This window comes from Apium graveolens, chromosome 6 (assembly GCF_009905375.1).
Source record: "Apium graveolens cultivar Ventura chromosome 6, ASM990537v1, whole genome shotgun sequence".
NCBI lineage: Eukaryota > Viridiplantae > Streptophyta > Magnoliopsida > Apiales > Apiaceae > Apium > Apium graveolens.
This window is the reverse complement of record NC_133652.1, coordinates 192,178,239-192,199,343: the sequence shown is the minus strand read 5'-3', so window position 1 is coordinate 192,199,343 and position 21,105 is coordinate 192,178,239. Positions and strand designations below refer to the sequence as shown.

The 21,105-nt window shown below is 35.1% G+C and overlaps 1 protein-coding gene across 1 annotated transcript; it reads left to right on the top strand.

Moving 5' to 3' along the window:
* Nucleotides 1-11,065: 11,065 nt before the first annotated feature.
* Nucleotides 11,066-13,993, top strand: LOC141665643 (phosphoglucomutase, chloroplastic-like). The gene is made up of 9 exons (XM_074471630.1): nucleotides 11,066-11,101; nucleotides 11,973-12,095; nucleotides 12,181-12,233; nucleotides 12,693-12,766; nucleotides 12,863-12,932; nucleotides 13,003-13,074; nucleotides 13,516-13,633; nucleotides 13,711-13,785; nucleotides 13,877-13,993. The coding sequence occupies exons 1-9, from the start codon at nucleotides 11,066-11,068 to the stop codon at nucleotides 13,991-13,993; spliced, it is 738 nt and encodes a 245-aa protein (XP_074327731.1).
* The last annotated feature ends 7,112 nt before the right edge of the window (nucleotides 13,994-21,105 follow it).

The window sequence follows — 21,105 nt, the reverse complement described above, 5'->3', positions numbered from 1 at the left end:
TAATATTCATTCGAGGTATTATGACTCAGCTTATTATTTAATGAATATTATTTCGAATATTCATTCGAGGGCTTATGACTCAGCTTATTTTATTTATTGAATATTGTTTGAATATTCATTTGAGGATCTATGACTCCGATTATTTGCTGAGATATATTCTTTATTTTATTAAAGAATAAGGTGTCGATAATCAAACTCACTTTTGATTATTCAAATAAAGATAGTACTTTCGTATAGGTATATCTTTGGATATTTAATATTCATTTCAAGTATAAGTTTCAAAACTTCTACTTCAATTATTTTTATAAAGATTATTCTTTATGGAAATATTATTTAAATAATAATATTCAGATATTTTCTAATATATTGGGACTGATTTATTTTGTTAAATCAGCATTACTCCAAACATTCTTAAAAATGTTTTGCGAGTCTTCAAAATGATTTTTAAAATTTAGAGCGGATCCTAAAACTCATTTTTATATTTAAGATCCTCCTTTCGAAGGGGATTTAAATACTCGCTCAAAACCTGAGGGATCCGGCTTTGTGGTGTGTTTTATATTCGCAACAAGGTTGCTGTTTTGATAAATGAATTGATTACTTACCCAACACTCGGGAAGTAAAATTCTTGGAACAAGTTAATCCATTAACAGGCATCGCCTGGGAAATATCGGTGAGTTCTCCTTTCCAAATAGATACGACTTCTTGGTGGAGCCGTATCAACAAGTTTCTACTTGGAGAAAGTGGGGACAAGCTTTACGTTTCAGAGTCATGGATTTCATCTGAACTAGGAGTGGCGTAAGTGGCCGAGTAGCGCCGGCCCAGCCTTATTATATTGGCCCAAATGGCCTGGAAGTTCCGCTAAGGCGGTCCATTCCTTAGGAGTTCAGTGTTCGGTTGACAAGTAAATCCGACAGGTTCTCCTCTACATGTAGAAAATGGTGGGGTTGTACTACTACGACTGATCATCGTAAGTGGTCTTCCTGGCGCGGAAAACTCCCGTAATGAGTTCATCATCCAATTGGATATTTCTGCAACACTACCCAGAGCACTTCGATAGAAAGGCTACGGCTGGGCGATTGTTGAGTGTTGGCAGGGTCAAGTTTTCAAAATGATGTTTGCATCAAATGAAGTATCTCGTAACTTCATTTTATTTTGATGATATTTTAAAGATTTAATCTATTCAAATCTGGTCTTGTAGTCTCATCTACGTGATGAACTTTTGAAACTAATTATAACTTGAGCGGTGGTAGTTCAAGTAGTATTTGGAAAGGATATAAGTATATTGGAGTATCTTGTAACTTCATCTTTTAAACTTATATCTAGTAAATGATTATCTTATGCATGGCAAAGATTTTCAGAAAAACGTTGAGACAAGGTTAGATATATGAGATCACCTTGCAACGATATTTTTTTATACAGTTATACACTGGGACTTTGTGTATATTATGCATGGAAGAGGACTTCCAATATTTTGAAAAGTATATATGTATATATACTGAATATTTTGTGACTTCATCGCATTAAGATATCAAACTTGGTTCATTTCTTTTGACCAAGACTTTCATGAGTACTATGAGAAGGCTCATATATTGTTAATCATATTATATATTATTTTGGTGGGCTTGTTGCTCACCCTTGCCTTCTTCTTTCATCACACAACATCAGATAGACAAGATGAACAAGACCAAGCTCCCGATTCGCAAGCGGTTAGAAAACGTTCTGCAGTCTTCGGGAAGCGTTGATGCCGCTGTAGCTGAGGTAGGAACTACCAATAGGCTAGGCTTTCAACTTTTGATGTACCAGACTCATGTATAATATGAATTGTAATAATGGCAAAGAAAATGTAAATTTATTCAGAAAACCTTTTAAAGTGTATTGGCAGATAATTGTGGAATAAAATGACTTGTGATTATTTTTGGATGTTCATCTCTGAGACTATAACTTGTGGTGTGTGTGTTTATTGTGGGGTCACAGTACAGAGTAGTTGATTAATTATTAAGATTGGGTGTTATTAAGGGAAATGGAACTCGTGACAACCCGGATTCCCGGCCCCGGATCTGGGGGTGTTACAGAAATGGTATCAGAGCTAAGCGTTATAAACCTCAGAGATGATGGGACGTTAAGATAATAAGTTCACTAAGATAATAAGAACTCTTGCCAAGTTCATAGTCGGACTACCTAACGTAGTACTGACAAAAATAAGCTCAATGGTACCATTAGTATCATGTTCTCTAATAAAATGGCACCTCACATAAATGTGTTTTGTCCTAGAATGATTAGCTGGATTAGCTACTATAGATATAGCACTAGTCTTGTCACACATGATAGGAATTTTATGTAACACTAGGCCATAATCTATTAGCTGATTTCTAAACCAAAGCACTTGAGCACAACAACTTCTTGCAGCTATGTATTCAGCTTCAACTGTAGAAGTTGATACATATTGTTGTTTCTTGCTGTACCAGGATACAAGTCTTTGTCCAAGAAATTGACAGCTTCCACTGGTACTCTTTCTGTCAACCCTGCATCCATCAAAATCGGCATCTGTGTATCCAACAGCTTCTAAACCAGTTCCCTTAGGATACCATAATCCCAAGTTAGGAGTCCCCTTCAAGTATCTGAAAATCCTCTTTACAGCCATCAAATGTGATTCTTTTGGATTGGCTTGAAATCTTGCAAATAGATATGTTGCAAACATGATGTCTGGTCTACTTGTTGTTAAGTAAAGCAATGATCCAATCATCCTTCTGTAGCTTGAGATATCTACACTCTTGCCCTTTTTATCCTCATCCAACTTTGTTGCAGTAGACATAGGTGTAGATGCAGGTGAACAGTCAACCATTCCAAAAAATTTCAGAAGATCCTTGACATATTTAGTTTGGCTGATGAAGATACCATCACTTCTTTGGTTGACTTGGAGTCCAAGGAAGTAACTTAGTTCCCCCATCATACTCATTTCATATTAACTCTGCATAAGCTTGGAGAATCTTCGGCACAACTTCTCATTAGTAGTACCAAAGATGATATCATCCACATAGATCTGAACTAGGATCATATCTTCACCATGTTTCTTGTAGAAGGGAGTCTTGTCTATGGTTCTTCTAGTAAAACCATGCTTCAATAGGAAATCTGATAGTGTGTCATACCAAGCTCTAGGTGCCTGTTTTAGTCTATATAGAGCTTTGAGTAACTTATACACAAAGTTAGGAAATATTGGATCCACAAAGCCAGGAAGCTGCTGCACATAAACTTCTTCTTCTAACTCACCATTCAGAAAGGCACTTTTGACATCCATTTGATACACTTTAAAATTTGAATATGCGGCAAATGCTAGAAAAATTCTTATAGCTTCGAGTCTTGCAATAGGAGCAAAAGTTTCATCATAATCAATTCCTTCTTATGAGTAGCCTTTAGCAACCAACCTTGCTTTGTTTCTGGTAACTATACCATTTTCATCCACTTTGTTCTTGAACAACCATTTTGTTCCAATAATACTTCTGTTCTTTGATGCAAGAACTAACTTCCAGACTTTGCTTCTTTCAAACTGATTCAGCTCTTCCTGCATGGAAGATATCCAGTCAGGATCCAATGGAGCTTCATCAATTTTCTTAGGCTCTACTTGGGACAAAAAAACATGCATGTAGGCATTCATTAGCAGTTGCACTTCTAGTCCTCACATTAGCAGTAGGATCACCAATAATTGCTTCTATGGAGTGACTTATATCCCAATTTCTTGTGTGAGTGTGTTGACTTGTGCCTTCATCATTTTCTTCATTATTAGTGTGACTAGTAGATCCTTCTTCTCTTTCTCCCCCTGAGTTTGTGCCATCAACTTCAGGTGTTTGAGATGAGCTTCCATTCTCATGATTTTCCTGTTCGGTAGACTCTTCATTCATCATTGTTGTGCAATACCTTCATCTTCTTCATCAAAATCACTATCAATGTTGAGGTTTTCAAATGCAAGGGCTTCAGCTTCATTGTCATCAAGGCATTCCAAGCCTGGACACTTGTCATCATCAAAGGTCACATATGTGCTTTCCATGATATTCTTTTGATCAATCACATAGACTTTGTAAGTTGTTCTTTCCAGTGAATATCCCAGAAAAATTGCTTCAAAGACCTTTGAGTCAAATTTTCCCACATATTCAGAATTGTCTTTCAAAATGTAACACTTGGTTCCAAACACATGAAGATACTTTACAGTAGGATTTTTCTTGGATATGATTGAGTAGGGTGACTTGCCATGTGCCTTGTTAATGAGATATCTGTTCTGTGTATAACATGCACTGTTGACAGCCTCTTCCCAGAAACTTATTGGCAACTTGGCATCTTGCATCATTATTCTAGCAGCTTCAACCATTGTTCTGTTCTTTCTCTCAACTACTCCACTTTTTTGAGGTGTCCTAGAAGCTGAGAACTCTTGAACAATGCCTTTGCCTTTGCAGAATCCACTTAATGTAGCATTTCTGAATTTTGTTCCATTGTCACTTCTCAGTCTTTTCACATAATTGTAATCCTCAGCCTATTTTTCTATCTTCTTAATGTGCTCAATTATGATATGTGGAGTTTCATCTTTAGAGTTCATGAACTCTACCCAAGTGTATCTTGAGAAATCACCCACCATCACAAGTGCATATCTGTTCCTTGAAATAGATAAGACATTTACTGGGCCAAACAAGTCCATGTGAATTAGTTGCAAGGGTGCACTAATAGAATTCACAGTTTTTCACTTGTGACTAGATCTTTTCATATTTCCTTTCTGACAAGCTTCACAGACTTGAACTTGAGCAAACTCCAGCTTAGGCATGTCTCTCACTAACTCCTTTTTGACTAAGTTGTTAATTGCCTTGAAATTCAAGTGAGATATTTTCTTATGATATAGCTTGTTTTGTTCTTTTGATGCATTGGTGTAGAAGCAGCAAATACCATCCTTATTTGTTGAGTCCAAGTCTGCAACAAACAAGCTTCCTTTCCTTGCTCCTTTCAAGCAAATTCACCAGTTTTCTTGCTGATAAAGGTGCATTCTTCTTTGTTGAATAAAACTTCAAAGCCTTTGTCTGCAAATTGGCTAACACTGAGAAGATTCACCTCAAGTCCAACAACTAGTGCTACATCATCATTGACAACATTTTCAGAAACAATCTTGCCATATCCCATTGTGAATCCTTTTTTGTTGTCTTCAAAGGTCACCAATGGGCCAACTTTCTCCTCAAACTGTGATAGCATGGCCTTATCACCTGTCATACGTCTGGAACATCCACTATCAATAATCTATATGACTTTCTTCACTTTGCCCTGCACACAATGAGATTCAGGTGTGTTTAGTACCCCAAGCAGTGTTGGGTACTTTCTTTTTGTTAACTGATTTAGCAGAAGTGGAGTGATTTGTTTCAGATAAAATAGAGTTCAATGATTGTTGTGCATTTTCCCTCTCTGATGTAAAATCAATATGTGTTTCTCTTAAGTCTACTCTCAGTTTGTGATAACTTTTCATCACTTTCAATTTGCAAGGGATGCAATCAAACTTATCACAGAATGAATAGGGATCATCTAGATCTGCTTCATTGTATTTGCAGGTTCCTTCAGTTGGCTTACTAACACCCTTTCTACATAGATGAGTTAGATGATTTGTAGAACTACATATTCCACACTTCTTTCCAGGAATGTCTGTAACATAGTTCAGATTGTTGCTTTTGTTTTTCCCAATTCTTCCACTTCTATTTTTCTTCTTCTTACTTGCATCTTCAATCTTGGTTTCTTTGACAGGAGTCTTGGCACTTTGGTTGTCCATGAGATTTTCTTCAGCCTTGGAAGATTGAATTGAATCTGCATTCTTCTTTTCATTATCCTCATCTGTAATTTCTTGCTTGATAATCAATTCTTCTTCACTGAAGTTTACCTCACAAGTCTTAAATACTAGTGACCCAACATTTTTCAGAATTGCTGGAACATTTTCACTCTTTGTTGCTTTTTCTCTGTGACCAGTGTTTTTCATCTTCCTGTTTAAGGTATTATAATCAAGACCAATGACAATGTTTGCACATGGTTTGTTTTTCTCATGGTACTGACCAACCAATTCAGATGCATTATTGAAGGACTTCAACTTTCCTTTACTTTTCTCCAGTTTTTCTCTTAGCACACCCTAAATCTCATTTGCACACTTGAGCTTGTTTTTCAGATAGCCATTTTCTTGTTTCAAGGCTTCAAGCTCCACTATCAACAATTCAGCTTCTTATTTTTCACTTTCAAGCTTTTCATTTAACTTTGTTAATCAGCTAACTTCTTCATTAACAGCAACCATGCTTGTATGAATGTGAAACATTTTTGTGCTCATTTTTTCAACAGTTTCCTTATATTTATTTTCATTTAAATCAGTGGAGGTAAGGGTTGGTACTTGGGATTTAGATGAGGATGATTCTCCTTGCTCCAAGGCCATGAGTGCATAGTTTCCAAGTTCTTCATCTTCATCATTTTCAAACTCATCCCAACTTTTACCTTCTACAATATAAGCTTTACTTTGTTGTTTCCTTAGAAGTGCTTCATACTTTGCTTCAAGTTCAAGATAAGCCTTATCTTTCTTTGCCTTCTTGGGTTTCCTGCATTCTGTAGCAAAATGACCTAGTTCATCACAGCTGAAGCACCTTATATTAGATCTGTCAATAGATCCAATTTTGTAACCACTTTTGCTATCAGAATTGTACTTCCCTTTCTCTTTCCAGCTGTTGTCTTTGTTAAAAGACTGTCCTTTACTTTTGAAGTATCTTGGCTTTCTTACTCCAATGTTAGAGAATTTTCTAGCCAGATAAGCCATTGACTGATCTAGCTCATCCAGTTCTTCTAGAGTGTAGAACTCATCCTTTTCCAATTCTAGTATGACTTGCTCATGTGAATCAACGGTTCTCTGTTCACTTGTTGAGACAACTGAGGTATGAGATCTGAGTTCATTATTGGATGTTTGGCCTTCATTTACTATTAAAGCACTTAAGCCATCTATAACATGTCCTTGGCCAGATCTCAATGATTTCCTTTGAATCATCTCTAGTTCATAGGTTTTGAGAATTCCATATAGAACTTCCTGAGTTATTATTCTCAAGTCTCTCCCTTCCCGGATTGCTGAGATTTTCTGCAAAAACTTAAAGTTACGTTTTGTTCATTTTAGAGAGATTACGGTTACGATCGGAGTTTCGTTTATGCCTTAAATCTTTATACTACCACCAACAATCAATATATCATCATCACCACACTAATCCTCTCAAGAACATCATTTTCTTGAGGCAACAACAATCAACCTTAAATATACTTTGCTAAACATCAAGATTACAACAATACTTCCACCAAAACTAGGTTTACAAGTATGTTCTAAAAGAATCTTGAACTTAAATGTTAAATAAGGTTGGGTCAAAGATGTATACCTTTATTGAGAGATTGAGATGTGTTCTTGATGATGGTGAAGTCTTGGGAGTGCTTAGTATGGTTTTTGGAACCTAAAACAACCATTAAAATCAAGAAACCAAAGAAGAGTTACTATTCACACTATTCACTATCATCTTTGTTAAATTTATTTCATCCATTAAACCTTGATAAAAAGAGCTCAAAGATTTATCTTACCTTAGTTTAGGTGGTATGAAGCTTGAGAATTAATGGGAGGATTTATCCATGGATAGAGCTTGAAGATTTGAAATTGATTTCTTGGTTTTCTTTGAAAGGGCCGAATGAAGCTTTTGGGGGAGAGAGAGAGAGAGAGAGAGAGAGAAATTCTGTTGCTTCTTGGTTGCTTCTTGCAATAATGTTTGTGATAGCTTTTATTGATTTTTATTCTCTAGTTTATATCCTAGGATTTGATTTATGTTGGCAAATCTTAGACAAAAACTAGCTAGCCTTTGTAGTTTACAAGCTAAGCTACTTAACTTAGCTCTTTAGCTTACTATTTGCTAGCCCTTGGTTGATCATCCTATACCTTATCTCACTATTTGATAAAGTAACCATGGTTACTTTTCTACCATGGTTAGTTAGTGCATTACGTTTATTTAATCGTTTACGCGTTCGCTCGGTCGCTTAAACGTTTTCGTAATAATTTCTCATAAACGGTTCGCGACATAAATCATTTCGTATTTATTCCTTATATTTTAAATTATCATACTTGGATATAAATTTGTAGGGTTTTAAATTTATAATTATATTGTGATTCCGGTAATCCTCGATGATTCGTAAATATGGTTATTTTTCAAAGTTCGTTTTCTTCGAAAACTAATAGCGTTTACATACACTCATTTTGTACGTATAATCATAATATCAACTCCGAAACTCATTTTCTCATGCACTACATAGTGTGGGCTAAAAGGTTTTCCCCGTCTGTCAGGGTTACTATTCAGTAAACGTTTTTTTACAAGGTCTCAAAAATTCGAGTTATTACATCAATGAATTGAGTTTCTAACACAGCATTTTTATCACTCAAAAACACATTATTCTCTTTAATTCTATTGTGTTCTTTAGTGAGTAATTTTAGTGTGACACGTAAGTTATACAATTTAGTAGACATGTCATTTATAGAAGCATTGCATTCATCTTTAGAAAAATATGCTAGGTTAGTAGTGATTACCTAGTTGCTTGATGAACTGACTTTTGTCTTATATGACTTGGCCATTAGGGCTAGGTTGACATAATTCATGTCTTCATCTGCATCCCCACCATCAGTTGCCCAGTCACTTTGTTAACTAATAAAATCCTTTTCCTTTTGTTTGATCAATTCAAAGTATTTCTTCTTATAATCCACAGGCTCAAACTTTCTCTTTTCTAAGCTAGGATTTATGCACTCATTGGCAAAGTGACCATTCATCCCACATTTGAAACATTTGAATTTAGCATCAACCATGTTTCTGTTGGATTTTGCAGCTCCAAAATTTACCTTGAATTTGATTTTGGAAAATCTCTTTGACAGAAAACCTAGATGCTCATCAATATCATCCATTTTATCCTGTCTTGTGAAGTACTCATCTTCAGCAACTAACCATTTGCCCTTGCCTTCACATACACTTGTGTTTGGTGTAGATTCAACAGCTTCAGCCTTCAACTTTTTTCCTCTCTCTTGTTCATCTACTAATGCAACAGATCTACCCTTCTTTCTTCCTTTCTCTAACTACTCATCCTGCTCCATTTCGAGCTCATAGGTTTTTAAGATACCATACAATCTCTCTAGAGTAAATTATTTATACTCTTGAGAATTTCTGAGAGAGACTGTCATTGGCTTCCATTCTTTTGGTAGAGACCTCAGGAATTTCATATTTGAATCTTTAATTTGGTAAACTCTCCCATACAACTTTAATCCATTCAGTAGTTTTTGAAATCTACTGAAAATATCACTCAGTGACTCACCATCTTCAAAGTGAAAATGTTCATATTGCTATATGAGAAGTTGCATCTTGTTTTCTCTAACCTGCTCAGTTCCCTCACATAGCACTTGAATTTGATCTCAAATTTCCTTAGAAGTATTGCAATTAATGACATTTCAAACATATCTTCATCAAGACCATTGAACAGAAGATATTCATGGCCTTTTTGTCTTATGAACTTACTCAATGTCTTCATCTGTCCATTCTGACCTTGGCTTTGGGACTGTTTGCTGATTTCCAACAGCTCTTTCAACATCCGTTGCACCCCTGCGAAGAACATGAGGTTCTTTTTCTATGCAGACAACATATCTTTCATCTTGAGAGAGTAGATGAAGGTGCATCTTCACTTTCCAGTAATGATAGTTGTTTTTATCCAGAAGTGGGATCTTCACTCCAACATCCTTTCTGCTCATTTTGTTAGATTGCTTGATCTTTAAATATTTGTGTATTAAGAGTTAGCTCTAATACAAATATTTATTCCCTAACAATCTATCAGCAGAATTACAGAAGGGGGGTTTAATGGAATTCTGGTTACTTTTTGAAATTTTAAAAACTTCTTACAAAAATATATAATTGTGTTTGAATATGCTTGAGTGCGGATAAACAATTATAGTATTCAAGAACACAAAGTAAATAAACAGGTATTTAAAAACTTTTTGATGGATTGATATTTCCACCAGAGATATATATTAAGAAAATTACTTTGTGATACAAAGTTGTACACAACTGCTTACAAGTAACACAACTAAGAACTTGAGAGTACTAAGAATACAGCTTACAAAGACTCTCTAGTTGATGTGCTTGATATACTTTCTAATTTTCTTAGTCTTCTTGTTACTAGCTACTCTTGGTTTATATATCACCAAGTTACATGTGAAATGAGACAAATTATAGAACCTAGCAGCTAGTTCCAATCACATGTTTCTTTATTTCTCTATCCAATGCAATCTAGTTAGATACAACATCTTTGAACGTCCCTATTTTGCATAAAAATGGAAATGCTTCATTTTCTTCTAACACCTGCAATCAGGCTGCTACATTCCTTTTGTATACAATCAACCCATGTGACGGTCAAGTCACTGTCAAGTCCCTTTCAACTGCTATTTTGATTGATCATCCGTTTAAGCTTCATAGGAGTTATCCGTTGAAACTTCATCTGTTATATGTTGAAACTTGACTGGCTCATCCGTTGAAACTTGACTAGCTCATCCGTTGAAGCTTTGTAGATTAGCAGTTGAAGTTTTTTCCATAGCAGTTGATACTCTTTCACTTATACAAAACTACAAGGCATTTTATATTTGCAATTAATCCTCCTATTTTGTATATATTGGTAGTAGTCAACATGACTTAGAAATAACTAAAACTCCCAAACCCCCAAGCTATCCTAGAATACAGAATGTATTACCAACTTATTCAAATAAGCTACTCTTCCAACGGATAAATAATGTGATCATCCATTGAAAGCTACAAATACATTTAACTTATCTACTTAGAGTTTTTTGATAAATTATCATCAAACCTACAACATATTCCTAAAATTGTCAAAGTTTGGATGTAAGTATCGTCTTTCGGTAGTTTATGTAGAGAGAGAGTCGCTGGAATTAATCGTGGTGACGATCGAAGGTTCGTGGTAGTGATAACGGCCGAAGGTTGGTAGAGGTTGAGGCGAAAGGTTAATGGTGGTAGGTGGCGGTGGGAAGAAGAAGATGAAAGTGATAGGAGATTAGATTTAAATATATTGTTTAGATTATAAATAATTTAAAAAGTGTGTTATTGTAAGTAGATCTTATATCTCATTTTAATAGGTTTTTCATTCGAGTACTTACATATATAATATATAAGATTGTATATTATGATAATGATTTAGGTTGAAAGTTATTGTGTTCACTACTAGAAATAGTAGATATGACATCGGTGTTTAGATATCGGCATGTAATGCACTCGATTTTAAAAGCCTGTGTAACATCAGTTTTTAAAAAAGCGATGTTGAATATAAATATTGACATCGGTTTACATAGTAACCATTGTCTATGTTCAATTTTAAAATAATAACAAATAAATGTTTTTCACTTTAACATCGGTTATTTATACTAACCGTTGTCTATAGCCATTTCTAAAAATATGACTAAATAAATATTTCAGTTCCCCCGCTAAGTACACAAATTTTTTCTCTTTAGTCTATTTTTGTTCACAGGTCTGTTGCTTTTGGAGATTAAGGATCTTTGTGAAGATTTGGTTTTGGAGCTTTTGGATCTTTATGAAATTACGATATGCTGTTTATTAATGTAATATATAAAGACATAGTATATTAATTGAGATTTCTTTGGGAGCCAAATGGAACATCACTTTCTTATGGTTTTTTATTTGCTATATGAATGGACAATTAATTTCAATTCATAATTGCTTAAAGCTTCATATTATGTTTTTATATCGCCTGAAAATATCCTTTCCATTGAAAGTCAAGTACCTTTTGTTATATGTATTGACATGTTGATTATATGATATTAAGAGTTCATGTCCTACTATTATATAACAAGTACTTCCTAAATTAGTAGTTTCCATCTGAATTACAAATTGATACAGATTTCTGAAATTAAGATGGTGGACATTCCAGATGTTGACCTCTCTCATCTTGGTGTAACAAAATATGGGAAATTTAGTGTTGAAGTGGTTGACCCTGTTTTTGACTATTTGGAGCTGATGGAAGTAAGATTACGACAAATTCATGCTTTAATGTTTTTTGCAATGCAATCTCACTTGATGTTTAGAAATGATATGATGTTTTGTGCATATTGTGTTCAATTTTTCACTAATCAGAAGTTTGCTATCACTATCTGATTACAGGTAATAAGTGTAACTATATATCTATGTATTTGTAATAGATGAAAGATAAAACATAAACGTTAATAATGGAACATAACCATTGAGCCCACTCTTAAATGGAAGGATAAAATGTTCTCAGACCTTATTACCATCACTGATTTGCTCAATTTTTACTCTTCATAATTCATATTACTTTTATGTAATATACCCAAATTTATTTTTTTCGGAAGATCTCATTTGGTATCAGTCTGTCGTAGTACATCCTGAAGTCCACCAGAAGAGGCTCATCTCTTATCTCTGCTACTTCCGACTTCCTCTTAATATATTCTTCATCGCGGATCACTCGGGCCATATATCAAAGATTGCTCGATAGTCCTACACCCCAACACAAATTTGTTCAGCTCTATTTTTTGATATTCTGCCTATTAAAGTTGCCTGTTAGATAATATTAACTTTTTATGAGAAATATGTTATGCTCAGGTTGGTTTTTGATGCAATGCACGCAGTCGCAGGTGCTTATGCAGAACCCTTCTTTGTAGACAAGCTTGGAGCTACTGCAGTATGTCTTTTTATTTCATGTTTGATGATCGAGGATTAGTTTAAATCAACTGTTGTACAAGTGTTTTTTATAGTGGATTGATTATGGTTGTGCAGAATTTCTATTTTAAATGGATTGCCTCTAGAAGATTTTGGGCATGGACATCCAGATCTGAATCTTACGTAAGATAGTTTAGTGTTGATTCAGCCTAATTATTATTATAAAACATTGAAATTGATATGTTTTGGATAGATATGCTAAAGACCTGGTCAACATTTTGTATAAAGAGAATAAACCAGACTTTGGAGCTGCAAGTGATGGTACGTTACTTGTCTTGCATACCATCATCTCTGTTTCTACTTCTTTTCAGTTCTGAACTTATAAACTTGACTTGTATTTTTAAATTTTCTAGGAGGTTATGAAGTTTACTCGTTACCATATTTTTATTTATCCTGCAACCAATTATTGATTTGATTTTATACTAAAGATTTGAATCATGATAGAGTAATTAGTATGGACAGTTGTAAAGGTTTAATTGACTTTGATTAAATTGATGACATGCATTTCTTCAAAATAACAGAAGATACATGCTTTGTCTATAAGTAGCATTAGTTACTTGAGTAGTTGTGGCTTTGATGCACCTGGAGATGAATTCAGATGTTCCTCTTATATCCCGCAGGCTGCTTCTTTTTGTAAAGTCATGTATGCCATTCTTTTAGTAAACCTCAGCGGTGTGTAATATATTTATTAAAATATTTTCTCAAGTGACGGTGATAGAAACATGATTCTTGGTAGAGAATTTTTTGTCACCCCTTTAGACTCGGTTGCGATCATCGCAGCAAATGCGCAAAATGCGATTCCATATTTCCAGAGTGGCCCAAAAGTAAGAAGCCTCTGTAATATTTCTTTTAGATTTGTCCTATTTTTTATATTAGATTACACGTGCTGTTAAATTTGTAGGGTTTATCAAGATCCATTCCAACAAGTGGTGCCCTTGACCTTGTTGCTGAGAAGTTAAATCTGCCATTTTTTGAGGTTTGGTGTTCAAAAATGTTATCCAAGCGATTAATGGTTGTCGGAGCCGAAAATTGGCTTGATTTTTTTTTTGCTTTCCTGTTTCTACCAGGTCCCCACTGGTCGGAAATTATTTGGAATTTTAATGGATGCTGGAGTGTTGTCAATTTGTGGTGAAGAAAGTTTTGGAACAGGGTCTGACCATATTCTTGAAAAGGATGGCATATAGTATGTATATTTTTTAATTAATCATCTTGGTCAATTGATTATCAATGCCAGATCCATTTAAATATGATCTAGTGTAAAATATCTCAGCGATTAATAATTTTCTTTAAAACAAAATTTTAAACTTTCTAAATTGCTATCGGGTGTTGTAATACTTCTTTTTTGACCCTTTGCAACAGGCTATCGTTAAAGTTGATTCACTGTAGAACTCGGAGGTAGTAATAACATGAATAAGAGCTTCCATACGATTATCAGAAATAGTTAGAAAGTGATTTCAGAAGGTTTTTCATCGACAGTCTTTGCAATTATCCAGACGATGGTAAGCCATATTTAAGTCTTGCTTTTCTCTACTATCTAATTTTCAAATAGGCCTTCATGTTGATTAGCTGATAATATGATCTTTCAGGGTACCGCTGGATTAGCACTATCAACCAAATTGCAGCACGTACGCTATACAAGGATTTCAGCTACATGCTGATGAGCTTGATGTCATAACCAGCCTGTTGGAGCTTCAAATCATCAACCCCCTATTGGAGATGATTCAAACACTTACCATGTTCAGTTCTGTATTGAATCTGACAAGTTTGTACTTTGGGAATGTTTGTTTTAGACTTGGAATTTTGGATGTGATTGATGTTAAATGTTTAGTTATTAGACTTGAAATATTCAACGTTATTGAATTTTTTTATTATAACATTGATTATTGTGATTTTATGATTAGTTTCAATAGTTTGATATATATTTTGGTATAGAAGACATCAGTTTATAAACGATATTAAACAAAAAGGAACTTAACAATCTGATGTGAAATAGTCATTTGACATCAGTTAAAGAAATTTGTTGATGATAAACAAAAAGATTTAACATCACTCGAATAAAGAAAACTGAAGTCTGATCAAACATTTCATATCGGGTAAATAAGTTAACTGATGTTTAATCCAACATTTCACATCGGGTAAATAAGTTAACTGATGTCTGATCCACCATTTCACATCGGGCAAATAAGTTAACTGATGTACGATCCACCATTTCACATCGGGCAAATAAGTGAACCGATGTCTGATTCTTCATTTTGACATCGGTTTGTTCAAAAGAATTTTAATAAATGGCTTCTAGAGCTTGTAAGTTTCATATTTTAATGGATAAATACCTCATAATATACTCATATTCACCTAGAAATACTGTAATCTAAGCTGAAATTTATTACAAAGACATCACATTTAATCTTAAAACCGATATATAGCAGTATAATAGACATCGACTGTTCACCGATGTCAAAGGCTGATGACATTTAACATCACACGCGAAGACATCGGTTCAGATTTTTTTAACATCAGTTCTGAACCGATGTCTGATGCCATATTTCTAGTAGTGGTTGTTGAAAAAACTATCGGTAAAACACGTGTTATTGTAAAAATCAGATAAATGTTTGATAATATTTTTGATAAAGCTTCAAAGCTGATCACCAGATCGCACACACTGCAAAAATCACCCGCTGTGTCCACACATCGCACCGCAAAATATGATTTTTTATTTTTTTTAGTATAGTTGCGAGTTGAATTTTTGATAAACCACTGATTATGTACAGTTTACGGTTTAATATTTTAGTAATAAGATTTAAACTGCACCACACCATAATTTTATATATTATTTATATCAAATATATGTATATATACATTATTCATTATCTATTCGTCATAATTTCATATTATTAACTCAATTTAGGGACGAGAAATTATTATTGGCTCAACGGCTCAAGATTAACCATGTATTTAAACCCATATATCTCAGTTATTCCTTGCATGTTCAGTTTAATTTGTACTCCATAATTCACAAATGCCAAAATATAAAAACATGAAATAAATTTAAAAGTATCATGAATGCGCTTAGAACTCAGACAAAATGACAAAGTGATACTCTACAATAGATCGAAAAAGACCAAGTGAAGTACATTGAATTATTTAAAAATGTTACATTATTATTAAAGAATTTTATTCAAAAATCTAATATAGATTTTTATGTTACATGATGCAAGTGTAGTTTGAAAAATTGGTCAAACCACATGTGCAAGTTTGTTTGTGATTTAGAAAAAAATCGTGCAGCAATCCTTAATATGCAGGTTTTGGGTATAATATAAAACAAGGAAATTTTGATAAGATTTGATGTTGAAACTCTATTCGCAAAAATTGAAAAACAGTTTTTTCAAAATCAATAAGAAGAAGCAGTTTTTTGGCTCAAAACGGAAAAGCTGCTTTTCAAATTTATCAAACAATTTTTTACTTTTATTTATCAAGAAAAAGCGGTTGTTCGTTTGTCTGACATTAGTATCAAATGAAATCTTAGGCTCACTTTTTATGATTGAAAAATGCTATATATCTTAAATTAGATTCCAAAATTGTGGTTCTAAAATATTTATATGTAATATGTGTGGTTGAAAATTTTCCTAATAAACAAACCAAATAGCATGCAAATAGATAGTATATATGGATCCTAAAATAATTTGGTCTGGACTCCGGGTCATAGTTCGGGTAAACGCAACACCATCCAGTCCCTCTATCCCTTTGTCCGGACTAGTTTTTCCCTGCAGCCCAATTCTTTAGAGCCCCAACACATGAGGCACCTATCCAAGCGCGTGATAGAGATAGTTGTCATTGATCAATCATGAGAATAACCAGCGCACGTGTTAGAGGATCCTTAGAACATTACTCAACTACTCCCATCCAGACACGTGTAAGACATTCAGCCCAGTCAAGTGTCCTCCGCTCCCAGAACCAACGACTACAATTTAAAGGTACTAACTCCTAAACTCTATCCTTGGGCTATATAAATAGCCCGAGGAGGAGAGGTTATAGCCCGAGGAAAGGTTTTGGGGTTAATTTTACTCTCATACACACTCATATACATATACAGCCACCTTGCATTCCTATCTATCTTCATCTTCCTCAAAGTGAGTTCTTACTCTCACACCGGGGGCGCCGCGAGACTCAAACCCCCTAATGGTATTGTTTTGCAAAAACTCCCACAACAGCTACACCATTGTTGGGTTTGTGGAGTCTATTAATTAAGCCCTTGAAAATAGACTATTCAGATTCATTCTGATTAGTTTATGGATTAGTCTACTTTTCATATTTGGATTATAATTTTAATTTAGGCCTAGTTTCTTATATTATAAATACTCATGTAATTATAAAATCATAACACAATAAATTGTGAGAGATCAATACAAAATTAGTACGGCATGTGGAGTAGGAATTTCCGAATCATGTAAATCTCTATCTTGTGTGATTGTCATTTATTTTCTTGTTCTTGTTTATTAGCTTTGGGTTTTGCTTTCGTTGTTATATACTCAACAACTGGTATCAAGAGCCTAGGTTTTCAGGTGAGTGGGAGCGATGGCAGAAGACAGGAAGGTAAATATTGACAAACTTGATGGCAAAGATTATGGGTTTTGGAAGATACAAATTGAAGATCATTTATATCAGAAAAAACTACACGAACCGCTGGAAGAGAAGAAACCAACTTCAATGAAGGAGGAAGACTGTAAGCTATTGGAAAGGCAGGTTCTAGGGGTTGTCAGGTTGACTTTGGCGAAGAACATTGCTTATAATATCGTCAAGGAAACGACAACTTATGGTTTGATCAAGGCTTTGTCAAACATGTATGAGAAGTCGTCTGCTTCAAATAAGGTGTATTTGATTCGCTTGTTAGTTGCCACTAGAATAAATGAAGGAGATTGTGTTGCTGATCATGTGAATGAATTTAATTCTATCCTATTAAGATTGGCATCAGTGGATATTATATTGAATGATGAAGTACATGCCTTGTTATTGGCATCCTCATTACCAGACAGTTGGTCGGGATTTGTCACTGCTATAAGTAATTCATCTAGGAGCGGTAAGATGACTTTTGATGGAGTTTGAGATTCGATTCTTGGAGAATATATTCATAGGAGAAACTCAGGAGAGTCGTCAGGTTCCTTGTTGAGTGCTGAGAGTAGAGGCAGAAAGTTCGAAAAGCGGCAGAATAAGGGGCGTAGCAGATCGAAGTCACAAAAGAGAGGAAAATTCAAAGATCGCAAGGATATTGTTTGTTGGAATTTTTAGAAGAAGGGTCACTTCAGGAATCAGTACACGGCTCCCGCGGCTCCTAAAGGAAAGAGTAAAGAGGATAATTCAGCTAACGTAGTTGAAGAAGTGGTGGATGACGATGTTTTGATTTGTTGTGTTGAAAGTTCGGTTCAATCATGGGTTATGGATTCTGGTGCATTATTCCATGCTACCCCTTGCATGGATTTAATATTAAATTGCGGAGTTGAAAATTTTGGTAAAGTTCATCTTGCTGATGATGAGACTTTGGATATTGCAGGCACGAGAGATATTAATCTCAGAACCTCTTTGGGAACTAGCTGGATGTTGAAAGATGTAACGTACATTCCTAGACTGAAGAAGATGTTGTTATCTGTGGGTCAGTTAGATAAGGAAGGGTATCGAGGTACTTTCGGAGACAAACAGAGGAAGGTTATAAAGGGGAATCTAGTTATTGCTCGTGAAGAGAAAAAGAGGACTTTGTACATTGTTGAACAATCTAGCTAAGAAGCAAATACAGTTGTTGATGAGATTGAGTCTTCAACTTTGTAGCACCAAAGGCTTGGTCATATGAGTGAAAAAGGTATGAAGCTGTTAACTTCGAAGGGAAAGATTCTAGAGTTGAAGAATGTGGAAGTTGGATTCTGTGAGCCATGTGTTATTGGAAAGCAGCAACGTGTTACTTTTGCAAAATCAGGGAGGACTCCCAAGGCTAAGAAGTTAGAGCTAGTTCATACAAATGTATATGGTCCAACAACAGTTGCATCATTGGGCGGATCTCGCTACTATGTCACTTTCATTGATGATTCCAATAGAAAGGTATGGGTTTATTTTTTGAAGTATAAATCAGATATGTTTTCTACTTTCAAGAAGTGGAAGACTGAAGTTGTAAATCAGACCGGTTTGAAGGCGAAGAATTTGATGTCAGATAATGGTGGTGAATATAGTAGAGACGAGTTTAAAAGTTATTGCACGAAATTTGGGATTAGAATGATTAAAACTATTCCAGAGACACCACAGAAGAATGGTGTTGCAGAGCGCATGAATAGTTACTTGAATGAGAGGGCGAAGAGTATGAGATTACATGCAGGGTTGCCAAAGATGTTTTAGGCAGATGCAGTTAGCACAACAGCGTATTTCATAAATAGAGGACCTTCAAGTCCTTTGGGGTTCAATATTCCTGAAGAAGAGTGGCAGGAAAAAGAGGTAAATCTTTTACACTTGCGAGTTTTTGGTTGTGTTTCTTATGTGCGTGTTAAAGATTCTGACAGGGACAAACTTGATCCGAAAGCAAAGATGTGTATTTTCATTGATTATGTCTCTCAGATGATAAGGGTTACCGTTTCTAAGATGAACTGACTAAGAAGGTCGTTAGAAGTAGAGATTTTACTTTTAATGAGAATGTAGTGTATAAGGATAAGCTTGTTGTCGATTCTGAGTTTACAAAGGAACAAACTAAGAAAGAGGAAGCAGTGCTTGAAGATATTGCAGAAAGAGATCTTGTAAAAAATAGTGGGAGTTCAGAGAATGTTGATGACAGGGTTCCAGGTAACTCCACAAACTGAGGTAAGAAAATATAGCAGAAGTGTGAAGTCACCACAAAGATATTCTCCTTCATCATATTACATGTTATTGACCGAGGATGGGGAGCCTCAGTGTTATTCAGAGGTAGTACAAGTGGATGATTCAGTTCAGTGGAAATCAACCATGAATGAGGATATGAGTTCTCTTGAGAAGAATGAGACTTGGTCTTTAACAAAGTTACCAGCAGGAAAGAAGGCTTTACAGAATAAGTGGGTGTTCAGGATCAAAGAAGAACATGATGGCAGCAAGAGATATAAGGCAAGGTTAGTAGTCAAGGGTTATCAACAGAAAAAGGGTATTGACTATACCGATATATTTTCTCCCGTTGTTAAGATGACTACAGTTAGAATTGTGCTAAGTATTGTGGCTGCAGAGGAGTTACATCTAGATCAACTAGATGTTAAGACCGCGTTCTTACATGGTGATCTTGAGGAAGACATCTACATGGTTCAGCCAGAGGGATTTCAAGTAGCTGGAAAAGAAAACCTTGTTTGCAAGCTTATAAAAAGCTTGTATAGTTTAAAGCAAGCACCAAGATAATGGTACTTGAAGTTTGATAGCTTTATGATGAAGAATGGGTACACGAGGAGTGCTATGGATCATTGTTGTTACTTTAAACAGTTGATTCATCTTATATCATATTTTTATTGTATGTTGATGACATGTTGATAGCAGGATCGAACATGAGGGAAATCAACAGGTTAAAGAGACAGATGTCTGGGGAGTTTGAGATGAAGGATATGGGTGTAGCAAAACAGATACTTGGTATGATCATTATAAGGGATAGAGCTGAAGGTACTTTAAAATTATCTCTAGAAAAGTATGTTGAGAAATTGTTGCAGAAATTTAGTGTCCAGGATGCGAAGACCAGAAGTACACCATTGGCGAATCACTTTAATCTCACAAAGAAACAATCACCTAAAACAGATGAAGGCAAGAAAGATATGGCTAAAGTTCCTTATGCAACTACAGTTGGCAGTTTAATTTATGCTATGGTGTGTACAAGGCCATACATTTCTCATTCAGTGGGAGTTGTTAGCAGATTTATGTCTAACCCAGGAAGAGAGCATTGGGAAGCAGTCAAGTGGTTGTTGCGCTACTTGAAAGGCACATCTAAGGTTGCACTATATTTCAGTAAGAAAGATATTATCTTGGAAGGGTTCTCTGATGCAGATTTGGGTGGATATTTTGATACAAGAAAAAGTACAACGGGTTATATTTTTATTTTGGGTGGCATCACAGTTAGTTGGATGTTTCGACTTCAAAAGAGTGTTGCTCTTTCAACCACAGAAGCAGAATATATGGCTATCTCTGAGGCTAGCAAGGACATGATTTGGTTGAAGAATTTTCTTGAGGAGTTGGGCAAGAAACAGGCAGACAGTGCTTTGTATAGCGACAGTTAGAGTGCTATTCATCTTGCAAAGAATCCCGTGTTTCATGCTAGGAC